Raw genomic sequence first — 21,797 nt, forward strand, 5'->3', positions numbered from 1 at the left:
TATTTCTATTAGGGTTGAAGCTTAGAGTTTAACCTTTGTGTTCTGACCCAGCTCTCCAAACACAAGAAATCCTCTGAAGTGAACTCAAAAGATTCCTTTATTAGGAGCGCCGGCAGCCCCGGCAAAAAGTTTCTCTCTCACAGCAGGCTAACAAGTCTGTCCAGCAGGGAAGATGAATAGTTTTCTGCCACACCTATTCATCTCCGCCCCCTGCCTTTTATCCCCACAGCTAGGATGGGGCTTCACTAGCAGTTGGTAGCTCTTCCATCCCAAGGACCGGCCCATAGATTTCCACTGCTCTCCTCTCCTCTGCCTTCTGGCATTCGGGCGTCAGGTTCTGGACCCAGCTGTTCCTCCTCTTCCTCATCAGCCACCTCCAGACCTGGGGGCTACTGACTCTCCATCTGAGGGCTGATGGGTGGCCCAGGCTCCGTCTCTGCCTCTCTCTCTCTACCAATTGCATTCCCTCTGGCCCTGACTCCCACGCCTCCTCCTCCTCCTCCTCCTCCTCCTCCTCTGATTTGGCTGCTGGAGGGGCCGCCACACTTTGTTTTCGATTTCAGCCAAACTCACGGTAATCCTGTAGTCGGTGACTCTGCCCCCACATCCTTCACTTATGGAAGGGGGATCCTCCAGAATGGATCGAGAAGTGCTTAACACGTGCAGGAATATCTCCCCTCCGTGACTGCTCAGCATGTGACTGATTACTTTAGAGCCAGACTTGCGGGGTTGCTCCAACAATACAGAGCGGCCTGTGGGGAAAAAAAGGAAAATATTTGTTAATTATTTTGCGTGATGATCTGCGCGACACCTAATCATCCTTCTGGTTTATAATAAAGAAGAAATCAATCAAGGAAGAGACTTCTAGACTCCAAGAAAGAGATTTTCCTACAGCGGAAGAAACATTCGAGTTAGATCGAAAGCTGCAGGTGAACAGGCATCATAAACTGGTGAATACTATGAAACCCAGCTATCCAAGATTAAATTCAAGGGATGTGTAATTTGCTCGTTTTTGAAAAGACAATTTTACCACCAGTCAAAGAGGACCACGGTATGTCTCCTTTGGGCATAGATTAAATGTTTATTTGTAATTTGATATATTGCTACTAAAATGAGACTTTGGAAAAAGTGCAGAGAAGAGCAACTAAGAGGATTAAAGGCCTGGAGACTAAAACATATGAAGAACGGTTGCAGGATTTCGGTTTAGGCCGGTCTAGAGAAAAGGAGGACTACAAGGGGGAGACAGGATAGCAGTGTTTCAGTATTTGAGGGGCTGCCACAAAGAAGAGGGGGTCAACTTATTTTCCAAAGGACCAGAGGGCAGGACTGAATCCAACCTCTGTCTCAGATGATGTTTCTCCCAGTTCAATCCCAAATGCACCGTCAGTAAACGGCAATCTTTGTTTCGTATGAAGGTTGAGTGAAAATGTTTTACCGTTAAGAAGAAAGTTGGTTAGGCAAGAAGAAGGCCGGCTGTTCACATCGACGGGGGATATCCTGTACGCTCCGGTGCAATAATGCAGTTCTGGGGGAAAAAAAAAAGGAGAATTTTTACAATTCTTAGAGAATAACTGATCTTAATTAAAAATCATATTCTTTACAGAAAGAGTTTGAAGTTGTCATTCAGGCAAGTTTGTTGTTTAAAAAACATGACCCTGTCCCATGGCCATAATTTAGAAGGGGAAAAAAAGGAACAAATAGGACAATCTCTAGGATTAAGTAACACGTGAAAAGCTTTATAGATGAAAAATGGATATTTACCGACACTATTCGTTCTGGGGGTACACCATTTTAAAGTGATGGTTTCTTTGAAAGTTCCCTCTTTGCTGCTGCCACCCATGTGATTATCACCTGCGATACACAGTTGGAAGAATGATTAATATAACTTAAGGATATTTTAATAGCAACACGACTGAAAAAGGGGACAAAATAACGGTCTTGCTACAACAAGCATTAATTAAGGAAAAGAAGAATGCAGGCCCCCATTATATTCTGTAGACTGATCCACTGGCATTAATATTACTCTGAAAGACACAGTGACACTGGTTTGAATCCTGGAACATTTTGAACAGAGATTTCTCATTTTTCTTTCTACAAAACTTCCTTGGATGTCAAAATAGAATTTTTTTTTTGCTGGTGCAAGAAATGCTGTGGGTCCTAGCCAGTAAGCTTGGATGCTTTAAAATGATATATATAGCGATAGCACTTTAATTTATATACCACTTCACGGTGCCTTACGGCCCTCTCTAAGAGGTTTACAGAGTCAGCACCTTGCCCCCAACAATCTGGGTCCTCATTTTACGACCTCGGAAAGACGGAAGGCTGAGTCAACCTTGAACCTATTAGGATCGAACTGCTAGCAGTGGGCAGAGTTTAGCCTGCAATACTGCATTCTAACTACTGTGCCACCATGGCTCAAAGATGTTCCTTTTGTTGCTGCTCTTGGAAAAAGTATAACATATCCTTATTTATTATTATTTGTGAAATTTATATTACAGGTTGTCCTCCATTTACAACAGTTCATTCAGTGACTGTTTGAAGTTACAAGGGCCCAGGAAAAAAGTGACTTATGATCGTTGTTCACACTTATGACGTGATCAAGACTCGGACTCTTGGCAAGGCATGTACTTATGACGGCTGCAGAGTCCCAGAGTCATATGATCCCCATTTGCCACCTTCCGACAAGCCAAGTCAATGGGGGCAGCCTGATTCACTTAACAACCATGTTCCTACCTTAACAACTGCAGCGATTAACAACTGTGGCAAGAAAGGTGGTAAAATGGCGTAAAATTCATTTAACGAATGTTTTGCTTAGCAACAGACATTTTGGGCTCAATTCTGGTCGTAAATCGAGGACTACCTGAATAGATCATTAAACAGCCTGACAACCCTTATAAAATGGTGAACTATTTTCTTGTTCCTTTGCAGATACAAAGATTTTATTTTTATTTTTTGCCATACTCACCGCTTTTTAAAAAGTCTACATGGGCTTCCTTATGATGTAGCAGTTCCACATCATAATTGGCAGAGGTGTTGGCATGTTGCTCTTCCTGGATTATTATTTTTTTTTAAAAAAAAAAACAAGCATTGTAACATTACCTGAACAAACATTTTTTTTTTTAGTTTATTTTCTTTATTATTTTTTTTCAATCCGTAAAGGGACAATTCTACCTTTTGCCTTTTAATACAAAATTGCCAAAAGGGGGGAAAAAATGCTTGCAACACGAATAGATTAGAATTCTGGGGGAAAAAAAGAGATGCCTTCTCTTACGAAAAAAGGACCTAGGCAGCTTGTGCCAACATTATGTTTACTCCAAAAGTCCTACATTGTTCACCTATTTTCACCTAGACACAAATTTCGGATTGCAAAAAAACCTCAACGTTTCTTGAAATTAACTTTTTTCTGGCCTAGGGAGAAGCAAAGAGGCGAACTCGTTTTAATTGGCGACAAATTAAAATAAAAATACCAATATAAAAACAGATCCAGCACCCACTTCTGTCCAGCGAGTAGATGGCGGATAAGGAAGCTTTTCCATTACTTAAGGAATTTGCAGTAATCGAAAAGCTAGCCATTGAGTGGTGCGGTGGCCTAGAGGTGGAGCTCTGGCCTCACGATCAGGAGGCTGTGAGTTTGATCCTGGGTAGAGGCAGATATTTCTCTCTCTGGGCATGATGAGAATTTATCTGCCGAACAAAACTCAGGACTGGCAACAGTAAGGGCATCCGGTCAGTAAACACTCAGCTCCGTTCAGCTGCCCAGACTCCACCCCGCAAAGGATTATGGGGTCGTTAAAAGATGATGAAAAGCTAGCCATTCTTAATTTTTTTTATGGAAGTTTGTTTTGGGGGGCGGGGGGTTAACCAGAGAAGCCACACATAATCTTATCTGGCTGCCACGGCTGAAGCCTAGAAGCTACATGCAGAAGGATAAAAAAAAAAAAGCAAAATAAGCACTAAAAAAAAAGCACAATAAGCATTAAAAAAAGCAAAATATAAGCAGGGTTTTTGCAACGGCTGGGGCAGACCGACAAACATGATGTATATGGCAGATTAGCAAAACCAACCGACCGACATAGGGCTTCGGGTTTTTTTTTTTTTTCAATGAACCATAGAGAAGAAAGAAAGGACAACAGGCAAGAAGAGAAAAGCAGAACGACAGCACGAAGGCCAGTCGGTTGCAAATAAGGTCTTTGCAAACATTAAAAGGCATCTAGTCGAGTGCAATTAAATGCAATTACAATGGCTAAAGCCCTCTGGGCTGAAATTGCGCTTGTGATCTGTACCCAGCAGATTTAGAATCCAGCAAACAATCCTGACTATTATTCTAACTTTTCCTTCTGTGCAGGTGTTTTATTTTTATTTATTTTTTTTAAACCAATGCAAACAGAAATACTTCACTTTCTCACATCTCCCCGATTACAATTCATCTATCTGGCTTCCTCGAGCAAGTCGTAATAAGGCCGATAAAGCAATGGGAAAGTAAACTACTTTGTTAAAGAAGCTTTGCCCCATTTTGGGACCATGCTTGCAGCCGTTGTTAAGTGAATCACCGCAGTTCTTAAATTAGGATGCCGGTTGTTAAGTGAATCCGGCTTCCCCGTTGACGTCGCTTGTTAGAAGGTCGCAAAAAGGGGATTGCGTGAACCCCCGGGGACACAGCAGCTGCAGTGAGTCGCTTAACAACGGGGGCAAGGAAGGTCATACAATGAAGCCAAGCTCACTTAACAAACATCTCGCTTGGCAGCAGAAATTTAGGGGCTCAATTGTGGTCGTAAGTGGAGGACTACCCTGTTTCCCCGAAAATAAGACCCAACCAGAAAATGTCCTAGCATGACTTTTCAGGATGCTCGTAATATAAGCCCTACCCCCAAAATAATCCCCAGTTAATATTGTCAGCCAGATGGATGCATTTGGTACCATGTTTTCCCCCAAAAATAAGACCTACCCAGAAAATAAGCCCTAATGCGTCTTTTGGAGCAAAAATTAATATAAGAGCCAGTCTTATTTTTCGGAAAATACAGTACCTACAGATATAGATATATAGATAATCTATATATATCTATAGGTAGGTAAGTAGGTAGCTAGGGAGAGAGAGAGAGAAAGAGAGAGAAAGAAAGAGAGAGAGAGAGAGATAGATGAGAGAGAGGGGATAGATAGATAGAGGAATGTATAGAGAGATTATATAGGATAGAAATAGATGATAGACAGATTAGATATAGATATATAGATATAGATGTAAATACCCTTTCCCCTGAAAATAAGACCCAACCAGAAAATAAGTCCTAGCATGATTTTTCAGGATGTTCGTAATATAAGCCCTACCTCCAAAATAATCCCGTTAATATTGTCAGCCAGATGGATGCATTTAGTACCGTATTTCCCCCAAAATAAGACCTACCCAGAAAATAAGCCCTAATACGTCTTTTGGAGCAAAAATTAATATAAGACCCGGTCTTATTTTCGGGAAAACACGGTACCTGTAACAGAGCCTGATTTGGGGAAGGAATTTGCTTTCTTGCTTTCTACTTGTTACAAACACCTTCGTGTGTTGAGTGGACGTGGAAACGAGACAGAGGGGGAGAAAGGCTGGCTAGGTCACTAATATGCACAAGGGGCAGCAGGGGGGAAGATTCTAACACAGGCTTTGGAAACAAAAGAATCACAGACAAAGTCATTTGAAGCAAAACAAAGCTATTGTTCCCCATAAAATAAAATTAAAATTCCAATGCCACATTAACAATTGAATAAATTGCTAAAAAGCCAAGAAGGCTCTTTGTTTGTTCTGTGATCCTTTTTTCTTTCTTTTTTTTTTTCTTTTCCCCTTCTTCCTCCTCCTCCGTCAAAATTTACTAACCTGGTCACAGACATTGAATGTAGGCTAATAAAAAGAAGAAGAAGGGAAAAAAAAACGAGAAACAAGAAAAAAAAAAAGGCGATAATGAAGAGGGGGGAAAAAAAAAAGCAAAGGCAATCATTTGCAGTAAAATTAATCGTAAAAAATAAAAAATAAAAACAACCCCGCTCGATGGATTTAAAAGGAACGGGGCCCGGCGGCTTCGGCGGGAGGAGGTTGTTCGGAGGGGGGGGGGGGCTTACCTTCATCGGGATGTTAGTTATAGTGGTGGAAGCCAAATCGAAATGCTGCTGAACTAAAAGGTTCAGCCTGGTGGCCAGGTGACGTCCAGCCCGAACGCTATGGACTTCGCTGGTTAAAACAGGGCAGAGCTTTTTCAAAGGAAAGACAAAAGACACACACATATACGCGGACATGGAATGGACTCCTCCGTAAGCCATCAATTCAGAGAACCATTTCTTTTTTTTTTAAAAAAAATGTATTTCTTCCGTTTGGAAAATGTATATAAGCCCCACCCACCCCCTCTACTAGCGCTCACGGGGACTCTAGGCGGCTTACAGAAAATAAAAACACAAGGTAGAAGATAATATAATGGAATGGAATGGAATAATGTAAGAATATAATAATAAAATAAATAATGTTACAAAATAATAAAATAAATAAAAAATGTAATATAATAAATATACCGTATTTTTCGGACTATACGACGCACCGGTGTATAAGACGCACCAAGACTTCAAAGAGGTAAGCAAGAAAAAAAGATTTTTGCCCTCCCCAGCCCCCAGGAGCACTCTGCAGGTCTCCCAAACCCTCTGCGCGCCCTGTTTTTTTTGCAAAAACGGGGGCATTTTTGCCCTTCCCAGCGCCCAGGAGCAGTCTGCAGGCCTCCCAAAGGCTCTGCACACCCTGTTTTTGCAAAAACGGGACGCGCGGGGCAGGGCTTCGGGAGGCCAAAAATGGCTGTATTCGGTGTATAAGACGCACCAACATTTCCACCCTCTTTTAGGGGAGGAAAATTGCATCTTATTGTCAACTTGCAAAGCTTTCAAGTTGCCATGAGCAGGAGGGAGGGAGAACTGAAGTGAATTCCATACATTCTTTCTGACCGCAATCAGAAGGAGGGTGTTAGGTTTCACAGCCAGCCAAAGTGGTTAATTGGAGAATGTGATTTATGACATGGCCAGAGAGGAGGGGAGAGACAGGGTCATAGGGGAACGTAAATCTACGTAGGATCAGTCCTAACTGCATCCGAGTATTGCCGGAATGTTGCTCCTAATAAATGACTACATTTCCTTTGAAGTTTGGATCATGGCTCATGAATTAATTAGGGCATCTTTCGGAAACTTGACACTTATACTCTGAAAAGTACGGTAATATATAAAATAAAAAAATAAAATATAAAATAAAGTAAAAAATAATAATAATATAACCCACACACGTACACCCGTCAGTGACAACACACACTTGAATCAACCATTTGATGGGCTCCATCGCACTTTGGGTCCCCCCCAGTCCCATTGAGAAAACCATGTCTTCAGGGCCTTCTGAAAGAGTGTCGCAATGGGGCCAGTGTAATTTCTGAAGAGATCTGATATTCCACAAGGAGGGAGCCACCACGGAGAAGGCCCTTCTTCTGTGTCCTGACAGATGTACCTCCTTAGGGTGGTGGTGCAGTGGTGAGAGTGCACTACTGCAAGCTAACTCACTGCCCATTGCCAGCAGTTCAATCCTGACCGGCTCAAGGCTGTCCTTCTGAGGTGAGTAAAACGAGGACCCAGATTGTTGGGGGCAAGATGGTGACTGTGTAAACCGCTTAGAGAGGGCTGTAAAGGCACTGTGAAGCGCTATATAAGTCTAAGTGATAGTGCTATTCCTTGCTTTCTTGCTCTAATGTGTCAGGTGGATGTGCCAGGTGAGAAACGGTACCTGTATAGCTTAACTGATGTTTTAAAGATACAACACACAAACCAATCTGAGTTTATACATTGATTTAAGAAACTTACCTCTTTTTTAAGATGATCGGATACAAGGCTTTCTTCTCCAACAGGATAAGTATGAATTAAAACCAGCTCGCATTTCTGGATCTGCATAAGACTGAAGAAGCCAAAATATTTTGTCATAAAGTAAATAATGGCGCATTCCATCATTGATAAAAAATGAAGACCAAAAACTTTCAGAGGTCACCAGAATGTTTACAGGATTGTGGTTCTTATTAAATTCAGGAAATATCTAGGCAGAAAGAATCTCTAATGCCAATCAATATTCTACGTGCTCTTTGACATTCTTCTATTCAAATTTTCTGATAGGAGCATTTGGCCACCAATTTCTCATGATAATGGAGGATAGGTAAGGATTCTCAATCAACTACCGTATTTCTCAGAAAATAAGACAGAGTCTTGTTTTCTTTTAGACTTGAAAATAAGCACTTGGGCTTATTTTCGAGGCGGTCTTACTTTTTTTGAGATGCAGCAGGCCAGACTCGGTGAGCTGGATGCACCATGGCCTCCATTCCAAACCTTCAGCTTTTGGAATGGAGGCTGTTTGGCGAACGGGAGGAAAATGGGGAGGGGGATTTCGCTGCCTGTCATCCTTCCTCAGTCTGTGCTGAGCTTGAGGAATGGATGACAGGCAGCAAAATCCCCCCTCCCCATTTTCCTCCTATTTGTTGTGGTCCACCAGCAGCCTGCGGAGCTGGCAGTGGAGTCGGACAGTGAGGAGGCTGGGGAGGAACAGGGGCCAGTGCTGGAGGCTGGAGAAGGCTCGGACAAGGGCTCTGCGTCAGAGGCAGAGATGGGGCCAGGGCCAGCTGGGAGTTACGTGCTGACTCCGGAGCCTCCAGAGTCAGACATCAGAGAGGCAGAGGAACAGGGGGAGCCTGTTCCTAGTGAATGCATGCACAGACCTGCCAGAAGGCAAGAACAGTTAAAACAAAAGGGATGACTTGGGAGTAAGGCTTGGAGATGATTGACCCCTCCCATAAGACATAAAGGAAGAGCAAAGGCACGTGGGCCTTTGCAGGAAGCAACGTTGTGGATGGTGTCGGTTTGTACTTTGAAGCTCCATTGTTGTCTCTGTGTTTCGGTGTGGCCTCGCCAAGATAATTGTCAATTAGGTCTTTGGCAGCATGTCAAAGAAGATAAAGGTGGGTGTTTACCAGCCTTATCCGAAGGACTGTGGCAGATTTCTGTTGGACTATTTATAAACTTTTGGTGATTCAGCACGTGCTGTGAATGGAAGGAATTCACAGCCGTGAAAATAAAAAAAAAAGGGGTTTTGGGACTAATTGTGTGCTTTTTACTATATCAGGAAGTCTAGGTCAGAACACTCTTTGCCAAAAAAGCCTTCTGCGAGCCTCCCAAAAAGAGGGAAAAAGCAAAGCAGCTGGCCGCGGAGCTGCCAGCTTCGGGGAAGCGGCCCAACAAGCAGAAGCGCTGCGCCCAGAAATAGAAGGGCAAAAGCAGTATTTGCGCTGCCCCAAGGGGCCAGCAGGCTGCAGCCGGACAGTTGCCCCCCTCCCCGCTGCCACTCGTGCTGGCCACACCCATCCTCCCGGCTTATTTTCGGGGTAGGGGTAATATTGGGCCCACCCCCCAAAAATTAGGGTTGTGCTTATTATTGGGTTGGGTCATGTTTTCGGAGAAACACTGTAGTTAAAGATATTGATGAAATAGATATTCTATTATGAAACAATAGAGAATATCTATTCTCTAATGAATCATTAGAGTTTCATTAAATGGATGCAGAATCCTTAGATCCTAAATCCTGGAGACTTGACAGTTCTAATTAAAAATATCAAAAATGGAACTGGGTCCTGTACTATTGGCTCTACCACCAAATTATTCGACTTCTTGTGCAACTCTTCCAGAAGGTCCCACAACTGACGAGCCCTTGCGGATTCTATGTCCACAATGCAACTGCGCACTTCATTTTTAAGATTATATATGCCAAACATAAGTTTTGTGCACTTACTGGTCAGAATTAGCCGCTAACTTATTGTGTTCATTTATTGTTTCCTGGATACATCCCTCAAGCATTCGTACATGGCTATCGCTGGAAAGGAAGAGGGGGAAAAAACCACCCAATTTTAGAAAAAAGATATATACAGAGTAATTATTATAACCCATGGAAATGTGAATATGTTTTTGTCAGTGTATAAGATGTATTCATGAATTGGAATAGACAGGAAAAGAGAGAAAGAGAAGTGGGGGACTGGCCAATATTTTCAATCTGAATTGTCGATCAGAAAGGTTGGCAGTTCGGCGGTTCAAATCCCTAGTACAGGTTTCCTGCAGGGGGTTGGACTACATGACTTCCAAGGTCCCTCCCAACTCTGTTACGGTTACATGATAACAGGTCAGCCAATGGGGACTGTTTGGTGACCCCAAATGGGTCGGAGCCTGGGTGGCTTAGCTTAACTGTTATGTGTGAAAGAGTTGCTTTGTCCTTGCATTATTGCCTCTGTATTATATAGCTTCTGTGATTATTGATTCTGTACTTCTGGATTCTGAGTTCTGGCTTTTCCTGTATGGTTATTGTATATAAAGGAGTTTCTTATATAATTGAATCCTGCTGCATTGTTTACTTGTGTGCTGGTTGGATTGCTGCAAACTCTTAACAGTTTTTCATGAAGATTGTTTTTAAAACACGCTATTGTACGGTATCTCCCATTGCTCTAATGAATAGCTTTTTTTTTTTTTTCTCTGATCTGAATTTGAAAATCCGTTAAGTTTTCAATTCGTTAACAGTTTTGCCACTGTTTTATCCTGATCTGGAAAACTGGGAGGAAAAAAAAATACTCAATGGTATAAAATGTTTCTTTCCTATTCCCAAGGAAGAATCACATCAGTATAAGCGTCAGTAAGTTTGCTCAACTCGAGGGAGATTTCTCCTTAACAATTATTTCATTACTAATTTATAACTTAATTCCGAAGTTAATGGAGAAAGGTGGATTCAGGATCAAATTAATCAAACATGGTGGCAAACCTCGCGTTACGACCACAAAATTAAGTCCAAAATTTATGTTGCTAAGTGAGAAATTTGTTAAGTGAGTTTTTGCCCCATTTTTATGACCTGGTTACCTACAGGACCGCATTCTGCCACCGATTGCCTCCCACCGACCAATACGCTCCCACAGAGAGGGCCTCCTCAGGGTGCCGTCAGCCAAACAGTGTAGGCTGGCGACCCCCAGGGGGAGAGCCTTCTCTGTGGGGGCTCCGGCCCTATGGAACGAACTGCTCCCGGACATACGAAGGATCCCCGACCTCTGCACCTTCCGTCGTGCTCTGAAGACCCTATTATTCCAGCAAGCTGGTCTGACAGGATAAAGGTTTTTTAAACTGGGTTTTGATAGGGGTTTTAAAATGATTTTAGTTGATTGTTTTAAATTTGGCCGAATGATTGAATTCTTTTAATAAGCTTTTAATTTTTGTTGTACATTGTTTTTTACCATGGCTGTTCACCGCCCTGAATCCCTTGGGAGAAGGGCGGTATATAAATATTTTTTTTTTATTTATTTTTTTATTTTTTTATTTATTTATTTATTTATTTATTTATTTATTTATTTATTTATTTATTTATTTATTTATTTATTTTTCAAATTTGTATACCGCCCTTCTCCCTGAGGACGCAGGGCAGTGAACAGCCAAATAAAAACATAAACTACAAACATTAAAATACAAATAAAAAGATATATATAAATTTGGCCCCATGATTAAAAACAATAACAAACAATTAAAAACATTTTTAAAAGTGTTAGGCCAGCCCGGCTTGCTGGAAAAAGAAGGTTTTAAGGGCACAGCGGAAGGCACCGAGGTCTTGGATTCTACTTATCTCTGGGGGCAGCTGATTCCAGAGGGTAGGTGCCCCCACAGAGAAGGCCCTCCCCCTTATAATATAATAAACTAACTAACTAACTAAATAAATAAATAAACAAATAAATAAAATATATAATAAACTAAACTAAACTAAACTAAACTTTTCTGGCCACCGTTGTTAAGTGAATCTGGCTTCCCCATTGACTGTTTGTTGAAAGGCCGCAAAAGGGGATCATACAACACCCCGGGACTGTCATAAATATGAAGCAGTTGTCAAGCATCCAAATATAAATTACGTGACTGTAGTGATGCTGCAGCAGTCATACTGAAGGTGTGAACAATGGCCATAAGTCACTTTTTCCAGGGCCGTTTTAACTTCGAAAGCTCACTTAACGGACTGTTATAAGTCGAAGACTACCTGTATTAACAAATGTTTTCCAAGGTGAATGTTACACTCCCAATCTGCTGAGTGACAAGAGCAAATGGCTACACTCAACTGGTTGATATTTTAGTCACATAAGGTCCTCAACTTACAATAGTTCATTTAGTGACCGTTTGAAGTTAACGACAGCACTGAAAAAAAGGGATTTATGACCGTTTTTTTCAACCTTAGGGCCATTTCAGCATCCCCATGGTCACGTGATCAAAATTCAGACACTTGGCAACCAATTCATGCTTACGACGGTTGCAGTATCCTCTGTGTGTGTGTGTGTGTGTGTGTGTGTGTGTGTGTGTGTGTGTGACGTGATCCCTTTTTGCGACCTTTGGTCAGGCAAAGGCAACGGGGAAGCCTGATTCCCTCAACAACCTTATTAGTAGCTTAACACCTGCTGTGATTCGCTTAACGACGGGGGCGAGAAAAGTCGTATAATGGGGCAAAACTCACTCAACCACTGTCTCGCTCAGGGATGGAAGTTTTGAGCTCCACTGTGGTCGTAAGTCGAGGGCTACCTGCATAAACCTTACAGACAAATCAGAACGTGGGTGGGAGGTGGCTTAGCGCCAAGATTGGCCCTTTAACGCGACGCTTAACAAACCTCTTTGCGTTAGTAATGCAGATGATTCGCCCTCTGTTTCCCACACGGTCGGCGTTCTCCATTAGCAAGGTCCGAGCCTCGTGCTGGTACTCGGTAATTTTGCAAAGAGCTTCAACGGCTGCTACTAAGCCGTGTAGGATACTGCAGCTTTCTGGGTCCGCGCGAGGATTGGGAGGCCCGACTGCGGCCAAAGCGGCCATTAGCTGATCAAGAAAGAAATAGGCTTGGTTCCTCCTTAAACTTCTCGGCTTCCAAAGCTAAAGAGACACTAATTAAGTAAAGTTTTTTCCATATGATTTACTGGGAATGACTCCACCACCCCTGGGGAATGCTTCTTTCTAGTCCTTCTTCTCTAAACCTAAAGCCATCTTCTTAAGCTCTGCTTCGTAAGTGTCCTACCCAGTGGTGGGATTCAAATAAATTATAATAATAATAACAACTTTATTGTCACTGTACGTGTATACACAGTATACCCATACAACGAAATTCACTTAAGACCCAAAGACCAGGTCCAACACACATAACAATCCCCAACAATCCCCCCACCCACCCACCACAAATTCCCCACCCCTCAACCACCCAAACACCCACACAACAGACCAAGTAATGCTGTCCAACAGCTCACGGATGGTGGCCCTTTAGTTCATGGTCGAGTGCAATTATAGCTCTGGGATAAAAACGATTCAGAAAAATGTGTGGTCAAGAGTTTTAATTGTCCCGTATCTTCTGCCAGAAGGCAACGGTCCAAAAAGCTTGTAAGCAGGATGGGAAGAGTCTCTGAGAAGGTTATGCAACTTTCTCAAACAGCCAGATTCGAAGATGTCGTCCAGGTCTGGTTAACAACTGGTTCTCTGCCCTAATGACCAGCTGGGTGGGTGTGGCCAGGGCTGTGACAGGCAGCATTTGGCCTCCTGCATCCCCCCTGGGAGTAAAATCGGGCCGCGCCACAACCCTTTGCGCTCCGTTTTGGGCCTAGTAGGCCTCCCTGCAGCCTCCTGGGAGCAAAAACGGGCTGTGGAGGGCCCGTTTTCCACCTCCCCGGGCTCCGGAGGCAGAAAATAGGCCCATTTTTACACTCCACGAGCCTCTGGGAAGCCTGTTTTCCACCTCCCCGGGCTCCACGCGACCCCTGCACTTACCTGGGATCCAAAACGGGCCACATGGGGACTCCTGGGAGGGGAGGGGCGGGGCCAGCCAGTCGTCAGAATTACCGGTTCACCAAACCAGAGGTAAAAATTAACATCCTGTTCACCCAAACCGATCCGAACCGGCTGAATCCCACCTCTGGTTCTACCATGCTGAAGAGTAGCAGTTGACTGCCTGGAATTTAGACTGAGTTGAATTTAAGCCATGGCTGGGTTAGCCTTAGATTTTGGTAGAATCTAACTCTGCTTGGATCTAACATCGGTCTACTTTCTGAAGTGACAACAACGGTGTAGATCCTTAATAATTTCATTTACCTCCTGCAAGTTTTGGTCTTCCTGGTTCCACGAGTTTAAGACGTTTGCTCCAGAATCGCTTACAATGAAGTTTGCCTGAAAAGTGTACGTAACAACTTTTAATGATGACAGTTGTGTAACGATACAATCAACGCTGCCAAATATTTCCATGGTTTGGGGAAAGCATAACACTAACTGAGTTCCTTCTGGGAACCCTTGCCTTAGCAATAACAATAGCACTTAGACTTATATAGTGCTTCGCAGTGCTTCACGGCCCTCTCTAAGCGGTTTACAGAGTCCGGATCTTGTCCCCAACAATCTGGGTCCTCATTTTACCGACCTCGGAAGGATGGAAGGCTGAGTCAACCTTCAGCCAATGAGGATCGAACCCCTGGCAGTCGGCAGAGTTAGCCTGCAATACAGCATTCTAACCACTGGGCCACCAGGGCTCTTAGACTGACAAACATACTTGTTGGGGCCTATAGTCAACCATGAGCTGAAGGATTTGGCTCCTCAGTACATGTACCAGAGGGATAAAATGGTAGCAAAAGTCTGCTATCTTTTTTCCAGGGTTTAGCAGATCATATGAATATTCGTACGATGTGTTAATGCAAAAATGGGTGGGAAGCCTCTATATGGCTGGCATTTAGTGTTATGAACTAAATTTTCTTCAGGCTTCTAGTTAATTAATTTTCCTCTATGTATATTTAAAATATAGTAATTTATTACTGAATCTGAAAGATCTTGTATTTTAAACGCGTATGTGGGTAAGTTTCCTACAAAGGTAGGAAGTACTGAAATACGTCTAAGTACTGAAGATGCAAGATATACAGCATGTCAGCCTACGATCCTCAACTGAATTAGTAAACAGTACCTTGCAGTGAATTTGAGATCAATATTCTTTGCCTGGTGTTACTAGACAGAATCAAGATTTCACACTGAAGCCTTTATTTGATTCTTCGGGATTTGACTTACCCCGATTGTGGATATATACTCAACAATCGTGGTAGCAGAGAAGCTCTTATTTACAAAACCTTATTGATTATAAAAGATAAGGGATACTTACTAGTTTTTTAAACGGGAATATATCATACATTATCCTGCAGTATTCCATGGAGGACTCCACTGAACAGGTCCAGAGGGATCGAGAGATAGGGGCGAGAGGTATGATTCCCTGCGCCCGATTCTTTACCAGCATATCAAACTCAACATGTTGTCGACAGGATTCTGCCATGTAGGGGCAGTGATCTACCACAAAAACTGTTTTATGCGACTCCGAGAAAAGCTTCATTTTCTTTCTGCAACAAATTAAAGATTTAACACTACTACATCAATTAAAAATGAGACTATTAAATGCAAATGATGATACTGTAACAACATTGAACATCGTAAACATTGAACACCTGCGTAAGACAGCTTCTTGCACAAATGAAGAATAATGTTTTAAACAAAATTAAACTATTGGGGCTGCATTGAGGAGAAGGAGAGGGATATCACAAAAATGAAGGTATGGAACTATCTGGTAAGTTTTCAGACACTTATACAAATAATACTTTAGATCTTAAGGGTAAAGTTCTATACCTACTAAATTTCAAGTGGCAATTTTTCACTTCACTACAAAGATTTGTTCAGTCCAGTTGTTTTGTCTATTTATATTTTATGTTCCAAATCGACAGATGTTCCATGAAACTCTATCGGATCCCAGCACTGATTAAAAAAACAGTGGTTTCCTCCCCTCCCCTCCCCCCCCCTTTTTTTTTTTTTGGTGTTTTCTTATTCATGTCCTAAGCAGATCTGATCCAACTTGACTTTTCTTGAGATCAGCCAAGGTCAGCCAGGTGCTACAACTTCCTGCCACTGGATTGTGAAACCGGCAGAAAATAAACACACACACAACACACAGATATTGTGGAATGCAGCAGTGGCCAACTGCTTCCTGATTGTTGACAAGAAAACCCCATGGACAGGTGGAACTAGATTCAACAAAGACTTGGATTCAAGTAAATTGGAGTTTACATCTAAGGTGGAGTAAATATTAACTTAGCACACTTGCCTGAACTCAGCCAAAAACTTAAAGTTAGTAAACTATGAGCATCTGCAGACACAGGCATCCTGGCACTATGAAACAAGCTGACTAAGGCAAGTCCTTTGCACAACAGCACAAATGCGCGCATGGTTATTTTGATTCCATGGCTTGTCATCCACACCCCTCAGGATTTGGGAGACCAATCTGCAATTGCAGGGGGCTCCTTGGACAGGCCCCTTCCTCACTTCCCTGCAGTTGCTGAGCAAGACGCTTTGTTAAACAGACGGAGAGGGGAACTGCGTAATCTTTTGCAGGCCTCCGCTAGACAGGTAGTCCTCGACTTAGCACAACAATTGAGTCCCAAACTTCCACTGCTAAGCTAAACATTTTAAGTTAATTTTTTCCCCCCCATTTCATGACCATTTTTGAATCACTGCGGTTGTTAAGTTAGCAACACGGTCGTTAAGTGAATCCGGCTTCCCCACTGACTTGTCAGGAGGTTGCAAAAGGGGATCGCCTGACACCTCCCCCTGCAACCGTCATAAATACAAATCAGTTGTGAAGCTTCTGTATTTTGATCATGTGACCATGGGGAGGTTGTGTGAAAAACAGTCATAAATTCGCTTTTTTGTGCCAATGTAACTTCGGTCCCTAAATGAACTGGATGTAGATGACCAGGCTGAGTCCGAGGGAGGGGTCAAACACATCATCAGTCATGAGTCGCTGCATGTCCATAAGAGCGCTAAGTCCAGCCTCTCTTATCTCCCGCTCTTTTCCCTTGACCGTTAGTAGCTCAGATTCTTGTAGAGAGCTTTAGCTTGCAATCAATCTTTATACAGGTAGTCCTCGACTTACGACCATAACAGAGCCCAGAATTTATGTTGCTAAGTCACACATTTGCAAAGTGAGTTTTGTCCCATTTTACAACTTTTTCTCGCTACATTTCTTAAAGGGAATCCCTGCAGCTGATAAATTAGTAACACGGTTATTAAGTGAATCCGGCTACCCCCTTGACTTTGCTTGCCAGGAGGTCGCAAAAGGGGATCACGTGACCCCGGGACTCTGCAACCGTCATAAATATGAGCCAGTTGCCAAGCGCCTGAATTTTGATCACATAAGCATGGGGGATGCTGCAAAGGTTGTAATTGTGAAAAACTGTCATAAATCACTTTTTTTTTCAGTGCCAATGGTCAGTAAATGAATTGTTGTAAGTTGAGGACCACTGGTGCAGCATTCTGTTTTTCCTTTTGGATAAAAGCTCTTCCTCTTCCTCTCCCTGCATTATCTGAACTCAGTGCATTGAGGCAGGAGAAAAGTTTTTTTGGGGTACGTGTTCGAATCATGCCACCTTCACACTTCCCCAGCTAATCACAGGTTGGGAAGAACGAAAGGCACAAATAAAATAAGCCCATCCATCAAAGCACAGAATAAAATACAGGTGCTCCTCGATTTACAACGGTTCACTTAGTTGTAACATCTGCACTGAAAAAAGGGGCTTAAGGTCATTTTTCACACTTACGACCGTTGCAAGCCTCCCCCCCCATAGTCATGTGATCAAAATTCAGACGCTTTTGGATACAAGCTCCTCCCCCTACCACTGCAGAATCTGAACTCGGTGCATGGAGTCCATGCAAAGTCGTAAAATAGGTCAAAACTCACTTATCAACATCAATCTTGGGCTCAATTGTGGTCGTAAGTCAAAGACTACTTGTACTAGCTACCATTATAACTATTTTTTAAAAATTGCAAGTTAACTTTTAATTTTATTGATTGATTGATTGATTGATTCAATTTATATGCCACCCTTCTCCGGAGACTCAGGGCGGCTTACAATGCGTTAAGCAATAGACTTCATACTCTTGTATATACCTGCTTAGTAGGGCTTTTTGGCCCCCCCAAGCGGTGTTCTTTTTTATACAAAGTCATCTTATTGCCCCCACAATCCGGGTCCTCATTTTACCTACCTCGGAAGGATGGAAGGCTGAGTCAACCTTGAGCCTGGTGAGATTTGAACTCGCAGTAATTGCAGGCAGCTGGCAGCTAAGTGCTACTTTAACAGCGCTTTAGTCCGCTGCACCACCAAGGCTCTTTTAAACTAGCAGGTCTGTTCGTGGGCCACTCTCACTGTAGGGATGCCTTGGCAATTTGCTTCGCGTCAAAGTACGGGCAGTCCTCGTCTTACAAGAGTTCGTTTAGCGACCATTCAAAGTTACAAACGGCACTGAAAAAAGTGACGTATGGCCGCTTTTCACACTCCAGCCTTGCCCATGGCCACAAGATCAAAATTCAGAGGCTTGGCAACAGACTCACACTTATGACGGTCGCAGCGTCCCGGGGGGGGTGTCACGTGATCCCCTTTTGCGACCACCTCCTGACCAGCAAAGTCGATGGGGGAAGTCAGATTTGCTTTAACAACAGCGCGACTCACTTAACAACTGCACGGATTCACTTACCGACCGTGGCAAGGGAGGTCGTAAAACGGGGGGGGGAGTGCAAAAGCATGGTCGTAAGTCGAGGACTACCTGCAATAAAAGGAGGAAGCAGCCATCCCCTTTGCAAGGTGGGAAGCTTGATTTAAATAATGCAAGAGCCCCCGCCAACCGTTATTTTTTCAACCCCATAGACTCTCCCTCCCATAACACACACACACACACACAAAATCACACAACGTTATGTTGCCTTACAGCAGCCACTCTTGACTTTCAGACTCTCTTCTACTTCCAGGGAGCAGATCGCGCATGCGCCCTGAGCATCTTTCACTCTCGGGCGAATCACAGAGGGCGGGGAAGAGGGAAAAGAGGGAGAGAGAGAGAGCAACTAACGTCTCGCGAGACTTCGGGCGGGACGCTTCATTGGCTAGGGAATTCCCCCGCCTTTTTTTTTTTTTTTCAGGCTAAGCAAAACCTCGCGAGACTTCCAAGCGAAGTTTCCTCCGGGAGGGGAGCGTCGAGAGAGGAAGGGAGGAAAAAAAAAAAAAAAAAGAAACCCACCTCGCGATATTTCACTACCTAGGCAAAGGGGAGGGACGGAGGGAGAGGCCAAATCTCGCGATAACTCGCTTCGCCCGCATCGGTCTCCCTCTCTCTCCTCTTTTTCCAAGCGGCGACCAGCGGCTCTCGCGCTTACCTACCTCACCGCTGCCCCATGGGGTCGCCCGGCCGGCCGGTGCCTCTTCCTCTTGTCCTTCGAGCTGCCGCCGTGTGAAGGGGCGACGCGGTAGGCGGACGGCGAAGCGGCGGAGCCGCCGGCGTCCCTCCACATCCTCTCGCCCGCGTCTGCGCCCTGCCGGGTGGGGGGGGGGGGCGCAAAGGAATGAATCGGAACCATCGGTGAGAGGGGAGGTTTTTTTTTTTTTTTGTGGCGGTTGGAGGAGGGTGCGCGCGCACGCGTCCTCTGAGGTGGATGCGCGCGTGAGGGGAGGGGGGAAAGAGAGCGTGTGTGGCCTAGCCGCGCTCTGATTGGCTGGCGGGGTGGGCGCGCGGGAGCGACGGTTGGGAAAGGCCGTTAAAACGGTTCCTGAGGGGGGGGGAAGGGTGACGCTTTTTTTTTCCTTCTTCTTTCCCCCCCCCCCCCCTCCGAGGCCGGAGATGCCCGACGGGGCTATTCGGGAGCGGGACGCCCCTGCCTGAGGGGGAAAGCCCCTGCGTCATCTGTAATAAATGTGGGGATGGGGATATAGGCGTAATTTTTTTATTTATTCGTTCGTTCATTCATTTACTTATTTATTTGTTTATATGCCTTGTCCCTGTGTCGTATAATGGATGTGAGTAGGCGCATATTTTTTCTTTATTTATGTGTTTGTTTATTGGCCATGTCCCTGTGTCATATAATACATGTGGGGATATGCATAATTAACTCATTAATTATTGGCCATGTCCCTGTGTCATATATATGTGGGGATATACATAATTAATTAACTAATTATTGGCCATGTCCCTGTGTCACATAATATATGTGGGGATATGCATAATCAATTAATTAACATTATTGGCCATGTCCCTGTGTCATATATGTGGGGATATGCATAATTAACTCATTAATTATTGGCCATGTCCCTGTCTGATAATATATGTGGGGATATGCATAATCAATTAACTAATTATTGGCCATGTCCCCGTGTCATATAATACATGTGGGGATGTACATAATCAATTAACTAATTATTGGCCATGTCCCTGTGTCATATAATACATGTGGGGATATACATAATCAATTAACTAATTATTGGCCATGTCCCTGTGTCATATAATACATGTGGGGATATGCATAATCAATTAACTCATTAATTATTGGCCATGTCCCTGTGTCATATAATACATGTGGGGATATGCATAATCAGTTAATTATTTATTGGTCTTGGCTCTGTGTCCTATAATGTATGTGGGGGATGTGAGTAAATGCATATTTTTATTTATTTATTAGGCATGTCCCTGTGTCATATACTATATGTGGGGATATGCATAATTAACTAACTACTTATTGGCCATGTCCCTGTGGCATACAATATATGTGGGGGGTATGCATAATTAATCAATACATTAATTAATAGTCATGTCCTTGTGTCATATAATATATGTGGTTATATGCATCATTTTTTATTCATTTATTGGCCACATTTATGTAGTGTACATTGGAGGTTGGTGACCCTTTAAGAGCCAAATGTCACGAAATTTAATTTTCATGTATGCTGATTAGCGTACATTTAAAGGGGCAATAAAAATAATTTCCCTCCATCCTGGCCTGGAACTGAAGGGAGCAAAGGCCAGGCCTGGCAAGAAGTGGGCCAAGCTTGGGTCTCCTCTCCTTCTTTAAGAGGGCTTGGGTGTCTCTGCATACCACCTTATTTTTTAGCCTGGTGGAGTGTGTTGTGAGGATATTTAACACATTTGTTTTATACCTATTCCTGGGCATTGTTGGGAGTTTAGTCTTTGGCAGAGGGAGACACTGTAAACCGAGCAAATCCCTCCTCCTTTCTGGCACTGATGATGTTCCCTAGTTGGGCAATGAAACATCTGCAAGAAAATACAGGTAATCCTCAATTTACAATGGTTTATTTGGTGAACCGTTCAAACTGCACTGAAAAAAAGAGACGACCCTTTTTTACATTTCCCACCATTATAGCAGTCCCATGATTACATGATCGCAATTCGGATGCTTGGGACAACTGGTTGATATTTATGATGGTTGCTGTGTCTCCCGAGTCATTGTGACCTGACAAGCAAAGTCAATGAGGAACCCAGATTCACTTAACAACCATGTTACTAATGTAACAGCTGCAGTGATTCATTTGAGGCAAGAAAAGCTGTAAAATGGGGCAAAACTCACTTAACAAATTTCTCAGCAACATAAATTTGGGGCTAAGGTGTGGTTGTAAGTTGAGGACTACCTGTAACCAAGCTCATAGAGCACCAAGGATCCTATAGTCCTCTTCCTCTTCCCTGCAAACCCCACTCCCTTCCAGCACTGTTGATGTTACCTAGTTGGGCAAGGAAACGTGTGCAAGGAAACCACTGAGCTCAGAGACCATAAAAGATCCCACAATTTTTCCTCCTCTCCCTCCCTCTCCTTGCACTGATTATGTTACTTAGGGGTACAGATACAATATTAGCTACATTCAAAAGAAAATGA

General features: G+C 43.4%; 2 protein-coding genes across 7 annotated transcripts in view; one reads left to right on the forward strand and one right to left on the reverse strand.

Moving 5' to 3' along the window:
- INTS13 (integrator complex subunit 13) overlaps positions 1-19,430 on the reverse strand; it is a 26,300-nt gene extending 6,870 nt beyond the window's left edge. The window contains exons 1-11 of one of the 4 annotated variants that reach the window (XM_070948048.1): positions 19,300-19,430; positions 15,210-15,441; positions 14,165-14,239; positions 12,705-12,907; positions 9,824-9,904; positions 7,858-7,948; positions 6,097-6,225; positions 2,966-3,050; positions 1,762-1,851; positions 1,436-1,525; positions 574-752 (exon numbers count right to left, since the gene is read on the reverse strand). In XM_070948048.1, the coding sequence (XP_070804149.1) occupies positions 574-752; positions 1,436-1,525; positions 1,762-1,851; positions 2,966-3,050; positions 6,097-6,225; positions 7,858-7,948; positions 9,824-9,904; positions 12,705-12,907; positions 14,165-14,239; positions 15,210-15,441; positions 19,300-19,430 (1,386 nt within the window). Of the gene's footprint in view, positions 1-573; positions 753-1,435; positions 1,526-1,761; positions 1,852-2,965; positions 3,051-6,096; positions 6,226-7,857; positions 7,949-9,823; positions 9,905-12,704; positions 12,908-13,843; positions 14,240-15,209; positions 15,442-18,853; positions 18,929-19,299 lie in introns of those variants that run through there. The other 3 variants (XM_070948049.1, XM_070948050.1, XM_070948051.1) reach the window with 3 other exon arrangements.
- Positions 19,404-21,797, forward strand: part of FGFR1OP2 (FGFR1 oncogene partner 2) — a 9,241-nt gene continuing 6,847 nt past the window's right edge. The window contains exon 1 of one of the 3 annotated variants that reach the window (XM_070948055.1): positions 19,404-19,498. Coding sequence is in view for 2 of the 3 variants with exons in the window: in XM_070948054.1 (XP_070804155.1) it covers positions 21,152-21,197 (46 nt within the window). In the remaining variant the exon portion in view is untranslated. Of the gene's footprint in view, positions 19,499-20,847; positions 21,198-21,797 lie in introns of those variants that run through there. The other 2 variants (XM_070948054.1, XM_070948053.1) reach the window with 2 other exon arrangements.

This window comes from Pituophis catenifer, unplaced genomic scaffold (assembly GCF_029215685.1).
Source record: "Pituophis catenifer annectens isolate HBS135680 unplaced genomic scaffold, rPitCat1.0.hap2 SCAF_7, whole genome shotgun sequence".
In the NCBI taxonomy this organism is placed as follows: domain Eukaryota; kingdom Metazoa; phylum Chordata; class Lepidosauria; order Squamata; family Colubridae; genus Pituophis; species Pituophis catenifer.